This window comes from Lonchura striata, chromosome 6, assembly GCF_050655825.1.
Source record: "Lonchura striata isolate lonStrDom1 chromosome 6, ASM5065582v1, whole genome shotgun sequence".
Classification (NCBI taxonomy): domain Eukaryota; kingdom Metazoa; phylum Chordata; class Aves; order Passeriformes; family Estrildidae; genus Lonchura; species Lonchura striata.
In genome coordinates, this window is record NC_140708.1 from 20,182,780 (window position 1) to 20,198,321 (window position 15,542).

At 36.9% G+C, this 15,542-nt stretch overlaps 1 protein-coding gene across 3 annotated transcripts in view; it reads right to left on the minus strand.

Annotated features, from left to right (window-relative positions):
- ADK (adenosine kinase) overlaps window positions 1-15,542 on the minus strand; it is a 266,568-nt gene that overhangs the window by 141,550 nt on the left and 109,476 nt on the right. For all 3 annotated transcript variants that reach the window (XM_021549097.3, XM_021549088.3, XM_021549106.3), the window contains exon 5: window positions 4,068-4,240. In XM_021549097.3, the coding sequence (XP_021404772.1) occupies window positions 4,068-4,240 (173 nt within the window). The remainder of the gene's footprint in view (window positions 1-4,067; window positions 4,241-15,542) is intronic.

Genomic DNA, 15,542 nt, shown 5'->3' on the forward strand with positions numbered 1-15,542 from the left:
AAGGGCATTAGCCAGATAATTAATGTGTAATTATAGATGCAACATTTGGCTATTGAAAACTTTGGCCTTCTCAAGGTGCATGCAATTGATATTGTATACACCATCCTCTTCCAGACAAGTGCTACTACAATCCAGAGACAGCTCCAGGAGGGACCAAACTGCTCATCTGCTTTCACCAAGGTATGCTTCTGCCTCCAGGCTCATTACCATCTCCAGGTGTTAGACTAAAAGAAAATTTTTTATGAACAGTGCAAGCAACTCTCCCAATAAACTTCCTGAAGTACTCATCACTGACAATCCTTGTCAGTTAAGCAGATCATGTATATAAAATGACAACAAAGTTAGATCAGCTTTATCTGAATATATCAAAATTACCGTTCTGTGCCATTTCATCCCATGAGCAGATTTGGGGCTTATCTCTTTAATTCTAAAATCTAAATGCAATGAAAATTAATGCACATTTGGAAAAGAGAATAAAGAAAAAATGAGAAAAATTTATGAACAAATACACCAAGCCTCCGTAGCATTACAAGTAACAGGGCAACAAGTTTCATTCTTCATGACTATTACCATCTCAACGACAAAAATTCAGTGGAGAACCAAATGAATCCAAGAAAGACATGTGCATAACTGTGGTAATTTTCTGTAAATCAAACTTTAAAAGGAAATTAAATCTTTCAGTTTTGGCAAACTGTAATATCCATCAAGGAAAAAAAAATCTTGTCTGTCTACGTATGTTGCTAAGTGAAAAGCAATTACGTTCCAGAAAACTGAGCAAAGACTTTCTATATGTTTCCTTTCACTTACCACATGCCCCTGAAACTGTAAACCTAGCTCTGTGTGGCTACATCCAACTGTAGAGATGCTCTGCACATATGGGTAATAAAAGATTGCTACACTGACGACAAAGCACCGAACTTTTCCAAATTAAAACTGTAAGTCTGACAGCACTAAGTTCAACATGTGGGGCACAGACTAGGTAGATATTTTTTCAATGAAGTACAGTAATTTGAGACAGCCAGAGTGCTTCAATTGAGACAACTTAATGGAGACACTGTGCATGTGGTTATTTCTAAGCAGAACACACAAATCAAAGTCATGGACTATGACAGACTGTAGGTATTACTTTAGCGTTTAATCATGTGCTAGGATTTTCTTGAAAAGCTCTGAGAAAACAAAGCATATTAGTATTGCTAAGCTAGAGAATTCAGGATGGTAATCTGGCATCAGATCATAACCCTTTCCTGCAAAAAGCTAGAGTTAGCAGAAGCAAGAAACATTTATACAAGAGCATCTGGAACATAAATATATATACAGCCACTTCCTAGGACAACCAGGAGTGCTATTAGTCAGGTGCTCCAAAAGAGACAAGAGAGTTGAAGAAGGAAGTAAGCATATATCTGATCTGGGACAAGAAAGCAACTAGTAAATAGTTTTGTCAACTGAGGCAAAGTTGAAGCGATTCTTAAGAATATAGAAAATGCTAAAAACAAAAAAACAATCAGAAGGTAATGAAAGATTGAGAATAAACTTGCTCTCACAGGATGGACAATTGCACAATAAAGCCTTTAGCAGCAACCATCAGCTATTGCTTTCTTTTCCCAAGGAGCATGAACTCCCTGCCGCTCTTAAGCATCAACTGAGATGAAGCCACTGTCTAGTACTTGAGCAAATATTTGATATTAAGAAAAAAGAGTGGTTTATGTTAGCAAACCAAAAATACTGCTCATTAAGTCAAAGAAGTATTTGCAGACATTCTCGTGAACAGATTTACCTAAACTTTTAAGTTCCATTGAGATGCACATGTTTTTCTTGAATTCATATTGTGTGCCTATCAACAGTCTTGACTTCAGTTTTGCATTGTGTTATCTAGAAAAATTGCTACAGCATGTATACACAGACGTTACGTGACTGAAGATAGAGAGAATCACACTGCAAAAACATCTTTATTGCTTTTCTTCTTTTGAGAAACTGAATATGGATCTTGGAGATGAAGGGGGAAGTCTGTATACATAATTAGTGTCAAAACTCCAGATGAAGACGAATGAACTTCCTTCCCCAACAGAGTATGTACATTCATTCCAGAGAGTAAGACATTATGCAGAACATTAAACTGGGAGGGACAGGTTGATAAGCTGGAGGACAGGGCTGTCTGTCATTCAGTAGATCTGCAACAGCCTGAAGAATTGGGCTGGCAGAAAACTTCAAGGTAAATGCAAAGTCATGCAATTATACGTAACAATATAGGCTGACTGTTAAGAAGATACCACACAGTTTTCCAGAGAAGGACCTGGAGATGCTGGTGAACAAGGCTTGGAACATGAGTCAGCAGTACATGACACAGAGAAGGTAAATCACATCCAGGTGTATTTGAGCAAACGTGCAGACAGGAACACAAAGGAAGTTATATATATCCAGAAAGGAGGAGAATCTGTCTCCACAACTTATCTGGAGCTCTGTGTCCAGCTTTGATTTTTCCATTACAAGACACTAACATGGAGCAGTGAGTCCAGCAGTGGGCCATCAATATTATTAGGAGGCTAGAACACTTAAATGCAGAAAGGCTTTGGGTGAACCTTAAGAACAGGCACCTAAGGGGAGACCTTCCTGCTTTTTTCAAATATCTAATGAAAGTTTACAGAGGAGATGTAACCAGACTATTCTTGAACACAAGAAAGAACAGACCCAAGCTGGAAGAAGGAATACTTCAACTGGGTACCATCAAAATAATTTCTCCTATGAAGAGTAATCAAACATTTGAACAGTTTGCCCAAAGAACTTGTGCAACCTCTATCTTTTCAGATATTCAAAACCCAGCTGGACATGGCCATGAAAAACCTGATCTACCTTTGAAGCTGGTCCTGCCTTCTGCAGGGGTTTCTTTCAGATGTGTGCTCTAATTAAAATTGTTCTAGAGTTCTACACGTCATACAGAAAACACTTTATCCTCTGACTCTCACTTCAATTCATGTTGCTGTCTACCACCTTTTCTAACTCTATCCAGAACATTCACCAACTTCTCTGGAATTATGGTGTGGACTTTATTTAGGGGACTGCTATCTCACATTAATAAATTCTACTGACTGCTGATACTGCTTTGAAAGGAAAAGAGCAGGTCCTCAGGACCAATGGCATTGAAAGCCACAAAGGGAGACCAAAAAGGATAATGACAGATATTTTTATCTTATTCTGAGCCAAAAAGAAAATATTATTCTGAGTAACTGATGCAATTTTCATTATTGATTCAGTACGTGGCATCAGAAATTTTAAATGCTGTCATAATCAGGGAGGGCTGATGTGTGCCAGTAACATCTCAAAATTAAGGCTAACCTGAGTGTCTGGATTTGAAATCTCTAAACAAATTGTCAGAAGGTAATCAGCAAAGAAATAGAATACAAGTTCAAGAGTTCTGAGCAGAGGGTGAAAGAAGAAAGCAAAGGGCCATGGAAAAGAAAAATTAATAGCAAAAAAGTAGCATATGAAAACATAAAAGACAAATTTGGAAGAAATTTTTAAAATGTAGACAATTGCAGGTACTAGGAGAATTTCTCAACAAGTGTAATAGTGAAGCTAAAAGCTTTTTTCTTATATAAAATGAAATTAACCCTTTCAATCTGGCTATATGCTGACAGCTACCAGCATACAGCTAAACACAGTGTCTCACCAAACTCAGTATCACCTGAGGTACATTTCTCACTTGCCAATCAAGTATAAGCCTTATGTATCAATCAGCTTGCACATAGGCTTCATAAACATACTTGTTAACCAGCTGTTGTCTCCCACATATTTTCTCTCTCCAGAGCAAGTGGAAGCTATCAAGTCCATGAAGAAGTAGCATACTATTATCTCACACTTTCTGGCCATAATACAACTGCTGTTTTCTGAAAGTATACTAATACTGCCCAGCCCCAAACTATGGCCTAGGCAGTCTTGTCTTGTCTCAAACCAGCGATAACACTTTATCATTCAAATCACAATTTTTCAAGGCCAGATACTACAAGCAAATTAGGCTACATTCACTGTGCCAACTGCATTTGTATCTTCAGAAAATATCAAAAGTCCCTGACCTGTTATCACTAGTGATGCAGGCAGCACAGGTTCCTGTTGGTTCTTCACTCTGCTCATAATAATGGGCATCCACATGAGCTTCCTCAGCCTTCTTCTTCAAGATCTCTCCAAATTTATCTTTGCCAATGCACCCGAAGAAAGTTGCGGCTTTGTGAGGTTTCTGAATCATCCACTGCAGATTGGCAGGAGAAAAAAAACAAACCACAAAACAAAGTTAATATATCTGGTATATTATTTTTGCCATTTTTCTCTCCACTCACCATATTTAACTCCATGCCTACCTTTTGATGTAAAGAACACTTGCATACCTGAGGTAAAAAACATCTTGTACAACAGAGGAGGAAAGGGCACCAGAGAAAACAAAATTTACCCTTAATGATCCCACTGAGCTTGTAACACCTAATGTAAAACCTAAATAAATGTAGCTAATTATATATAAAGTACATTAGTATGTTTTTACAAGGTATACAAAAAGAAGTTTCCTTGCTCAAAGGAATTGCCTCTACACTTACATTTAATCAAGCAACATATGGTATCTTCAAAGAAAAATTGTGGGAAATACAAAAAAAAAGGAAAAAATATCCCACAAAACCCCTCCAAACAAGTAAAATAAAATATAAAAAGAGATAACACATAAGAAAAACAAGACATTTGACAAACGTAAGTAACATTATGCAACATTCATAATATATATAAAAGCTAAGTGGTACTGAAAAGAATAATTTGTGTCTATCATTTAATTGCATGCAAAAAGTAAATGCTCCCTCTTTACACTGTCAAACCACACATGACAGTATCTAATCTCCAACTTTACTAAGAGCAGCTCTGTCACTTGAATTGCAAAGAAAGAGAGGAGATGCACAATGTTGCTAAGGCATAGGTTATTTCATAAAGTTCCCCTTTTATTCATAACAAATGTATCATTCAGCTGTAAACGTAACTCCATTTTGTCTAAGTTAAAAAACAGCATTTATCAGCAATGTGAAATCAAGAGTGAATCAAAAAAATACATATGAAGAAACAATCATAGGCCTACTCTACTGGTGGTGAGTCAGCCAACTGAAGTAATTATAATTCATTCTAATTACAGTCAGCAAGCTTATCCATTCAATCTATAGTATGAATTAAAGGCTACAGCAATTTTCTGCTATACTAAAACCCTACTTATAATTGTTTCCAAATCAAGATTTAAATAAATGATAATGTCTCCATTACAAAGCAGCATTAGCGCTAGCTGTGGGTTGTAGAAAGGTCAAGTAACTAAGTTGCAAATACTGACTTAGTCACATCTTTATGAGGGAAGAGCAAGAGAGGAAAAAAAAATAAACCTTTAGTCATGTAAAGTCTTTATTAATAAGACAATGGTGGACAAAAGTTGCAAAGTCTCTTTCTTGGAGCAATTTTGTATAAAGGTTAGGGAGAAAAAAGATTTTATCATCCAATAGTGGCAGTGTTAAATCTCTCGTTCATGAAATACATAAGCTCTACTTATCCATTCCATACCACTCTAATATAAATTAAGAAAACCCCTAATAAGAGAATACATTTCATACAAGGGTATCAATTATATCCTTGTATTTGACACCTTTGCATATACATAACATGCGTTTCCACAGGGTTCATTTAGATGTCTCAGGAACAATAATCCTTTATATTTGGAGGTATGATTAAGTGGAACAGATAATTTAAAAATGTGAAAACCGCTGTGACCAACCATAAGCAAATACAAATTTCCGCACAGGTAAGAACAGAAGTACCTGCAGGCTTGTGCCACATGCAAGCATGCTTTACTGTCACAAATAACAAGAATTAACAGAGTTAATTTATCAAAGAAACAAACCCAAAAAAAATCTTCAAAAAAAGACTTCAAACTGCACCTTAGGCTTACAACATTTTATCATATGATATATACTTTATATATAAGTCTGACAACATTTATAGCAGTAGTAACTAATATTTCATATAGATCTCTGAAAAAAGAATTTCCATTCAAGTATCGCAAGTTTTGGCTATTGGCACCAGCTCAGTTTGAATTCAGATGTGATACATGCCATATATAAGCTGTTACGATCCTGATTTTAAATTTAAGTCAAGTTATACTTGAGAATCAAAAGTCATGATTCAGACTTTCCTGAGATCAATCTCTGTATGTGATGCAGACTCACTCAGCAGCTCTACTCATATTCATGATTATTTAAAATACAGGTACTATATAGTGAGAGGATATTCCCACTGTATAGGCATTACTTTCATTTGACTATATGAGTTAAGCAACACTGAGCAAGATGGGAAAGCAGTTCAACAATGTTTCTGCAAAGACCCTCTCATCACAGATCTCCAGTTACCAACAGAATGATCTGCTCTTATTCCCACAATAATGGCGGTGAGGTGCTGTCAGTAGCAGAACTCATCTGATTCTCCTCTCCTCAGCTACAAGGCTACATATTAGTAATGGTAAAAGCAGACATCACATTACAGACTTGATGAAATGGAATGATAGAAGTATCTCTGTGGTACACCACTGAAGTCGCAGCTCATGGAATGAACCACAGCAGGCATCTTCTGCATAATGTGAAAAAAACAAGGGAGCCTCTTCAAGGCAGGTACTTGGGGATTTTTTTTTTTTTAAATTTGACCCAGAACTGGATTTTAAGTTTAAATAACCTGATATGAAAAAACAGACTTCTCTGGGCTATGTCACACACTATTGTTATTAGTGACTTTTTGGCTAAAACATTCTAAATGGGAATGGGAGTCAGTCATCATGAGATGTTTATCACTGTGAAGCAGCCATGCAGCATTACAGCCAGTATCATATGCAGACCAATAGCAAACTGCACACATTAATTCCAGGTATATGGTTATAGAGATTGAAAATTAGTTTTATAGATTTATGTGAAATAGAAGATTTAATTGAATGAAAAAGACTCTAGACAGAAACAGAAAATGACCCAGCTCAGCGGGAATCAGCATAATGAGTTAATTATCCAGGGTTTGGCTAGGCAGAGGCGGCTACTAACAAACTGTATTGACAGTCTGGTCAGGAGAGGTTGGCACCTGGCCACACCATGAATCCTCATCAGCACCCAAGGGAATTTGAGGCTGCTAATGGACCAAAGACAGAAGTGTCAAAAGTAGGAACTTATAATGAAAGAACACGACAGCCTCAGGAATGGGATACCACAAAGGAAACTCAAGGAGTGGTTTATGAAATCTAACATGTTTCTCTGCTCTAAAGTTTTCTTCTGTCAATACAGCTTGGACATCAGGTACACACAAGGGCAGGTCCTGACCTTTTCAGTTAGTATAAACATCTGTGACAGAGAAAAGAGTATAGGAAATAGAACACCTTTCAGATGTTCTCTTGTGTTAAAGAGATTGCATTTTCCTCATATTTTTGTTGCATGCAATCTGATGAATGCCAAGAAAACTTTAATTTCAATTATTTTCTTATATTTATGCCTTGCCTTTAGCACAAACCTGTCTTAAAATTCAGCTGATTTCAAAATAAGCATAATCTAATATTCGGTTACCGTACCCCTACAGACACATTATTTCTTACGATCAAATACCGAGGCCAGTACTTGCAAAAGAAGTCAGCACCTTGGCTATTCCAAGACACACTAGAAGGTGACAAAATACTCCTCTCCTTATTTCCATGAGGTTAACTTGGGTTCACAGTAGCAGGACTATCTGTTCATGTGGTTTTTGATGATCAGAGTTAAAGAAGATGAACTCTCTGGCCAAACTTTAGCTATCAGTGCAAGAACCGTTGTGTTCCAGAGAGTGGGTGGTAATTGCAGACAACAGCACCATCTTTTCTTGCAAGATGTTGAGATGCCAAGAAAACTTGGTAACAAGAAAAGCTTCTGAAAAATTGTGACTTTCTGAGACTGCCTGGAGTGAACTATGTCCCAGTCTTCTAAATCCTCAGACTCGAAGATGTGGTACACTGATTTCCCACTTTTGTCTGATGAGAAAATGGCTTTTGGAAACAACCCTTCTCCCTTCTTCTGAGTTACAGAAGGACTCCTAGAAGCATTTCTAGCACTAGAAGTGACTTGACTTTGATTGAATACTCAGTGCTGTCTTTTGAGAACCAATACCCCTCCACACCCCCCAAAAAAAGGAAAAAGCCTCTTATATTATGTGAAAGAAAATCAGTGGCCTTATAAAATTAGAGAAAGGGAAAGTTCTTAACTTTGAATTCCCCAGGCTTACGCTATTTATCTTGAGAATGCCATGCTTCTGCCACAGGAGTAGCATCCAGCATCCCCTATCACAACACTTGATCTGCATTCAAAGCTTTTCTCTGCTGTTCCTGCAAAGTTCACTGCAGAGGAGGACCCTACCAATTTACCTCACTGTCTTCAGTTGCAAAGACACATTCCTTGCAAAAGGAGAGTTTTCTTCTGCTGGGTCTCAGCACACATTACCATAAGATTTAAAAAATAAACATACTACAGATGAATCTTAGAGCAGCTTTATAGCCTTCTGTCTGTAACAAAGATCCTTTAGAAATTACTTCACTTTACTCCAACATTCTGCTTTGCTTTAAGTGCCACCATTAACTGGACAACACTGATAACTGGAACAAGGAGGTTGATGAAGATACTCACAACCACACTGTTCTCTGCTTTGAGTTCCTGAATTAATTTTTAAAGTGGCAGCTAGTAGTGCATTTCCACATCTGTCAGTCATCTTAAACTAACAACGTCAAAGCATCCAAAGCTTTGCTTAGACTGACATACCTTCTCTGCACATAGGAGTTTTCAGCTGTAGACTTGAATCCCAAATGCCTAGGAACTGACAACACAACAGGAAGCATTATGGCCCTTCACAGTGAAGGATCTTCAAAACTCATTAACACTGAATACAGACATCTGAAGTGCATCTGAAGTACGTTATTTGAAGCTGGACTCTTCTCTGCATGACCTGTCAAATCTGATCTTATTTTAAATTTCAGTTCACAGAGGAGAGGACCCCAAGGACCTAAAATTAGCTAAGATTTAACATGCCTGCTAAAATCTAAACTAAACAATGTGAGCAACTACTCATGAAGTGTAAATTGAAATAGGAATAGAGTACTCTTTATTTTTATATTCTAGATTTTAGAGGGAGTCCATATATTTTTCAAAAGGTTTTACCTGTCTGTTGTGCCCCTCACCATTTGTGTCCCTGTTATGTCCAACCACCAATATATATACAGTCCATTAAATCCCTGTCCATTAAAACCCCTTTGAAATACTTTCAGGCATATTTTAGATGTTAAAGGAAATTAAATCACAACTCATCTTAGACGGCCATATAAAATGAGAACACATGGGATCAAAAATCAAATCATATATCTTAAAAACTCAGAAGCCTGATAATACGCAAAACATTACGAAAAAAAGAAAGTGTCACTGTTCCAAATGAGCTCCTGAATTAATTTTTATCATACACATATCATACACAACTTATTTGTTGTGTATGATATGATACACCTAGGGCTCAAAAGGAATGCAAGTCTGTTACCATTACACATTTAATTACACATTCATTTAAAATCCCTACCGTGGTGGGGTAAACCCACCAGTAGTTAAGCCTCCACCCAGCAACTCTCAATCCTCCCTCTTTGAATGATAAAGGAGAAAATGAGAAGTGCAACAGTGAGAAAAAACCACAAGGCTCAAGAAGAAATGATGCAAAGACATTCATTCACTACCTTCCATCAGCAGATTGATGCCCAGGCACTGTCTGAGCCCACTGCTACTTGGAAAATGTGGCCTGGTTTATCACCTTGGTCAGCTGTCCTGTGTCCCTTCAAAACCTCTTTACCTCTACACAGTCTACTTGCTGGGGGCAGCAGAGTGAAAAAAAACAGAGAAAGCCTTGATGAACTGCTCAGCAATAGCTAAAACATTGCTGTGTTAAATAACACTGTTTTGGTGACAAACCTAAAACACAGAACCATATGGACTGCTATGAAAAATTAACTTCATCCCAAGCAGACCCAGTATACCTAACTCCTAACAGAATCACTGCTACAAGAGAACAGCAGCAAGACCTTGGAAAACAGGTGAGTTACTACAGTTTGTTCCAATACCTTTGCAATTTTCTTCCTTTCTCTTATTTTCATCGATGGATTTTTAAACATTGTGACAGCTATTATCACATAGTGGTCATATAAGAAAAAAAAAAAAAAAAAAAAAAAAAAAAAAAACAAGAAAAGGAAAAAATAAGCTTATCTTTATAAAAACAGGCTTATGAAAAGGAGGTCCATGTCCTGTACAGTAATTCTTCCACCATCAGCTGAAGCTGCCAAATCTTGCATGAGGAAATGATATTGTTAAAATGCATGACAACACCCTCAAGCACCTTCCAGTCAAATTAGATAAAAGTGATAACATTTTTTAAAGGAAACGACTATTTAAAGCCTTGCACTGAGACCAATATCTAAATCTTTTCAGCATTTGGCTCAACATGTGCAATACAAATCCCTGCACAGGAACATCTATTAGTTTTAACATGGTGCCACAAGTGCCTCTTGCTACAGCTTTTCAAATTAAGATGCCTATCAAAATATTAATCATTCAGGAGCTGAACTTCATTCACTTCTACATTTACAAACAAATTTAATAAACTGTCTCTTAAAAAAAATTCTATAATCCAAATAACTATCTTCAGTGCTGCTATTCTTCTGTATTCCATTCCCTATTTATCATTGCTATTCATCTGCTTGTTCAGTTTTATTTTTAGTCTAGTTTGTAAGCTTCTTGCTGTACAAGGAAATACAAGAATATTTTCTGTGTAGTAGCCATATCCCAAAGTTTCAATGTGACCAAAAGCAAGTGCTCTTTTCTACTGCACCCTTTAAATAACACTTAATTCCAAAATACCTTACTCCATCACACTCTTATGCTGCATTAATAATGTTACAGTTCTGCCTCAAATACCTGAAGTGCTGTAGCCTCTCTTCTGAAGGTCAATTTATCTGAGGCCAAAGGCAGAATGTCTCCTGCAAGGCCTTACAAGGCACACAGCTGAGACACAGCTGGCCATGTGTCCTATTCCCATTTGAAGGGCAGAACCTGAGACAACAACCACTTCCCCACCGCCTGATCTAAAGTGTCACTCCCTGTACTTAACCTTTGGGCGTTCCCTTCCCAAAACCAAGTGAAAGATGATAGACCTACAGAATAGGGCTGGTCATACCAGTTCTTCATCACTGTCACAGGTAACAGCTACTTGAAGCTTATCACAACAGAAAGAATTTCAGATTTACTTGGGATTCTTCTGCAGCTGTTTCAGTGTATACAACTATTTATTTTAAAAAATCACCAATACTGCAAAGCTGTGCATGAAGTAAGGATTAGGAGTATCTTTATCAGTAAAAGAAATCAAAATAGACAAACATCCTTCTTGAAGACTGGGTGTGAAATAACGAAAAGTGGCAAATAAAGTACTACATAAAGTCTTGCGCCTCTTTAGTCAGAAGCAGAGGGGTTCAGATGTCAATAAAAGGATATAAAAAACATGAAAATGGAACATCATGCCATGGAACAATAAAACAGACTCACTGGGCAACTGTAACTCTACCTCAGCCTACTCTACTTGTAAAGAATTACCACTTCAATTAGATATAAAAACAGATAACCAATTTAAAAAGTCATTAAAATTCTCCAGTGTAAAACATTGTATATGTATTTAGGTACTACTCCTTAAGTGAAGCTGATGCTGTTGCAAAGTGACATTTTTAGGATATTTCATGTATGATTTTGCATAGCTCTAACATTAAAACAAAACTTTCTTATCAAAACCCATGCATATGTCAACCACACTCCCCTGCTAAAAGATGTGCAGTCTCAATGAATACACCCACACTCAGAAAAGGACAGCAAAAAAATCCACAAGTGGAGAGCCTTCTTTCATTGTCTGGCAGCACAGAATTCACACAGCACAAACTGTAAACAGCTGCCTATCAGCTTCTATCAGCAACAGTATCAAAAACAGATGGCAAAGGTCAAGTCAAAGTTTATTGACAATGATGAACTTGGACAACCTCTATTAAATTACTTCTTCCTTTAAGGTGTATGTGATCAAAGCAGCAGAGAGATTTTCACTCAGTCACATAACAAGCTATTTGTTGAGATTGAAACATCTGGTCAATATCTTCTAACACTGCAATTTCATGCACAGTTAGCAATAGGGTACATTTCTTTTCTTCTTCTTACAGGGTCCATAAGGGTGGCACATATGGCTGATCATCTCATTCAAAAAGGTTGCAATTCCAGGCATTACATACAATTGTCTCTATGCTTTATAGTATTTTAAGTCTACCTACCATCGTTTTCCATCATCACTGCTGTCTGCTCTACTCTTTGCTATAAAAGCCCACAAATATGACAGAGCACTTAAAGCTTAAAAGCTTTTGACTACTGGAGTTAGAAAGCAGTAAAGGCAAGGGAGTTTTTAAAGTGGCAGGTCTTCATCTATCTGTTGTCAAGAATTCCCAGTGCATTAAACTATTTACCAAAGCTCTCGTAACACAGATTATAATTTTTGTTGTAATAGCAAGCCATTCATTTTAAAGGCATGCCAGAGTAATTGGAAATCATTCTTTTTACTAATTTATAAATTATTATACATTTTAGAAACATAGCATACATTTTCAAGCATAACATACATAACATACATATTTCAAGCAAATGTATGCTAGTTATAAAATTTTGACAAAACACAAATCCCATTTCTCAATCTGAAGTAGGAAAAAGACACTAAATGCTATCTACCCCAAAGGCTAAAAAATGCTTGCCTTTAAAATTATGCATCTATGTTGCCACAGCAACAAGTACTGGATAATGTAAAATGCACTTCACCCTTCCATTTCTAAATCCCAATCTTTTTGGACAAAGAATGAAGGATGGCTACTTGCAAGCCTGCCCACACAAAGTACATTTCAAGAATTTTCCATTACTACTAAACAACCTTCTCTTTTATTCAGTTAATATTTGATTTCCACATCTTGTTCCCACAGTGACTTGACTCCAAGTAGTATCTGAACCTTAGAAGTTTACCTAGCAGGTGTAGGAAGATACTGATTCTAAAACTCTTTACTATAATGATGCATTGTGCCCAGATGTTGCACTAAGGGCACAATGGAGGTGTGGGCTGGGAAGGACACCAGTAGATAATCTCCACGAGGGAAAAATGTACAAAATGCTTGAACAGAGACATCCCTCAGAGACGTCACTGAAGGTGTCTCAGGAGTGTGTTGACTTTTGGCACAATGACATATCTCTTCAGGAGATCTATTCTGAAGGAATGGGATATAACCTAGATCTAATAACAACAGCCAAAAAAGAAAAAACAACCAAAAATCCTCCCAAACAAACAAAACCAAAGCCAAACAAAACAAAACCAGGATAGTCTACTAGAAACTGATGGGCTTCATGTAAATGTCAAGATCTGGCTTCTAGGTAACAGAGCATCTTTTCAGGTTGTAAACATGTAAACATGAGCCTGTCACCCCATGCCACAAAGACAGACAATACAGTCAGGAAAGCAACCAACTACAGTGCTTAGCACTAACAGCTAAGTGGTGTAGAAATTAAGTAATTAACCAGATACTAACTGGGTTTTTTAGTAGAAGTTCAAAACAGGAAAGGTTTCAGAACTCAAAAAAAAAATCAGAACTGATGGGATTAGCACTACTGAATCACAGTATTTTTCCAAAGAAACAGAAAACCATCACACCCAGTAGCAAAGAGTGTAAATTCAGCCTTAACTTTATTGTATTTATCAAGTAAGGCTTATAGTATTATGGTGGAGCATTCCATCTAAGCTGATACGGAGTTTATTTCTTCCAGAGTTAATAAACAAGATTCTCCAAGAGATTAAGAGAAAAGAAGTACTAAAAAAAAAGATTAAAATAGGGTGTCTTCCCTCTAAATTCAAGGTTTTCTCTCACTGGACTATGAGCCCTCTCAAAGACCAAGTCAAAACATTGGAAAGGTGATATTAGGCTTTAAGTTGATCCTTTCAGGAATTAGTATTTTAGGATTGTCCTCTCCTAATTGTTGTACCATATACTTCATCCACAATTCCACATGGAAATGCTCTCCCTCCAAAGTTCAACATTCTTAAGGAATGATCCCTCTTCTAAGAAAGAAAAATGTGAATCAACTGAAAAATTACTGCCTCAGGACATGCAAATCACAGAAAAGCCTCTGGATTCATCATGTGTGACCTCCAAGCACATTTAGTTGGAAATGCTCTGTGTCCACCAAATCTGTGACTGGAACAGACCAAGCTGAGGTTCCAGGGGAATACTGGTCCACAGTGTGCATGTGAACAATGTTTTGGAGGAGAACTCGTACGTGCTCTCACAAAATAATAAAACTGCCATAGTATTCCCAATGGGAAATACTCCCTCAAAATGAGAATGTTTTGTTACTGAAGCAAATCCATTAATTTCACTGCTATGTGTACAAACAGAGGTGTCTTTAACAGCTTACAAAAGAACAAGGACCCTTGGATAAAGAATACACTCACATTTCTAACAGCTTTTTATTCCAGTATCAGCTAGATACAAAATCAAGACAGGATATAAACTGCACAACTCCTTTCTTATTGTCTCTGCTGCAGTAACATCAGCAATTCTGCACAAATGTCTCCAGGAGAAATAGCATGGAAATTTTGTAGCCCAATGCAGACAACTTCTTCAAGCCCTTCTGTCAGATGCTTCTGCCACAATCACTTAGGGGAGAGATAGCATGTGGCTCTTCCACTGCAGTTAATGTTAGCCATTCACATAAACAAATGGGGCTTTATTCTAGTTACCAATAACTGAATGGCAAAAAAACTAATTTGTACTATTTCTTAAGTATGTAAATACTGTATTTTATCTGTTCCAATCATAAGAATCTCTTTTTGCAAGTTTTGTCTATAATGTCTTTAGATTTGCTGTGGTGGTACAACCAATACCTTTACCAAATAAATTTAGGAGGGTTTCTATTTGCCATGAACAAAAAGAAAACCCATTCTTGATTCCCAAGAAACATTTTTTAAAAAGCAAAATAGATTTTTTTTAAACAGATATATTTCTTCCCCCATGACAATTTTTATATTTCATTGTAACAAATCTATTTTTTAAAAAAAATTCTTTTAACTAAATGTATTACAGAAGTCACATATAATTATCTGCAGTTGAAAGCAGCGTTTGACACTACCTGGATTTCTTGGCACGTGGCTCAAACACTCCAGTAAGTTAAAATAATTTTCACAGAACAGATAATTTAGTTGCCAACTCCTGTGTACTTCTGAAAAAGAACTGCAAATTGCTCTTAAATTTGTTTTTTTTCCCCGAATTCAATCCCTGCTAAGGCACTTGACACTTGACTTCCACGATCAGCTCCACCTCGGCACTGAACTCCAAGACCTAATCTGGCAGGAGTGGAAGGCAATGGAAAGCTTACATTTACTAGAATGCT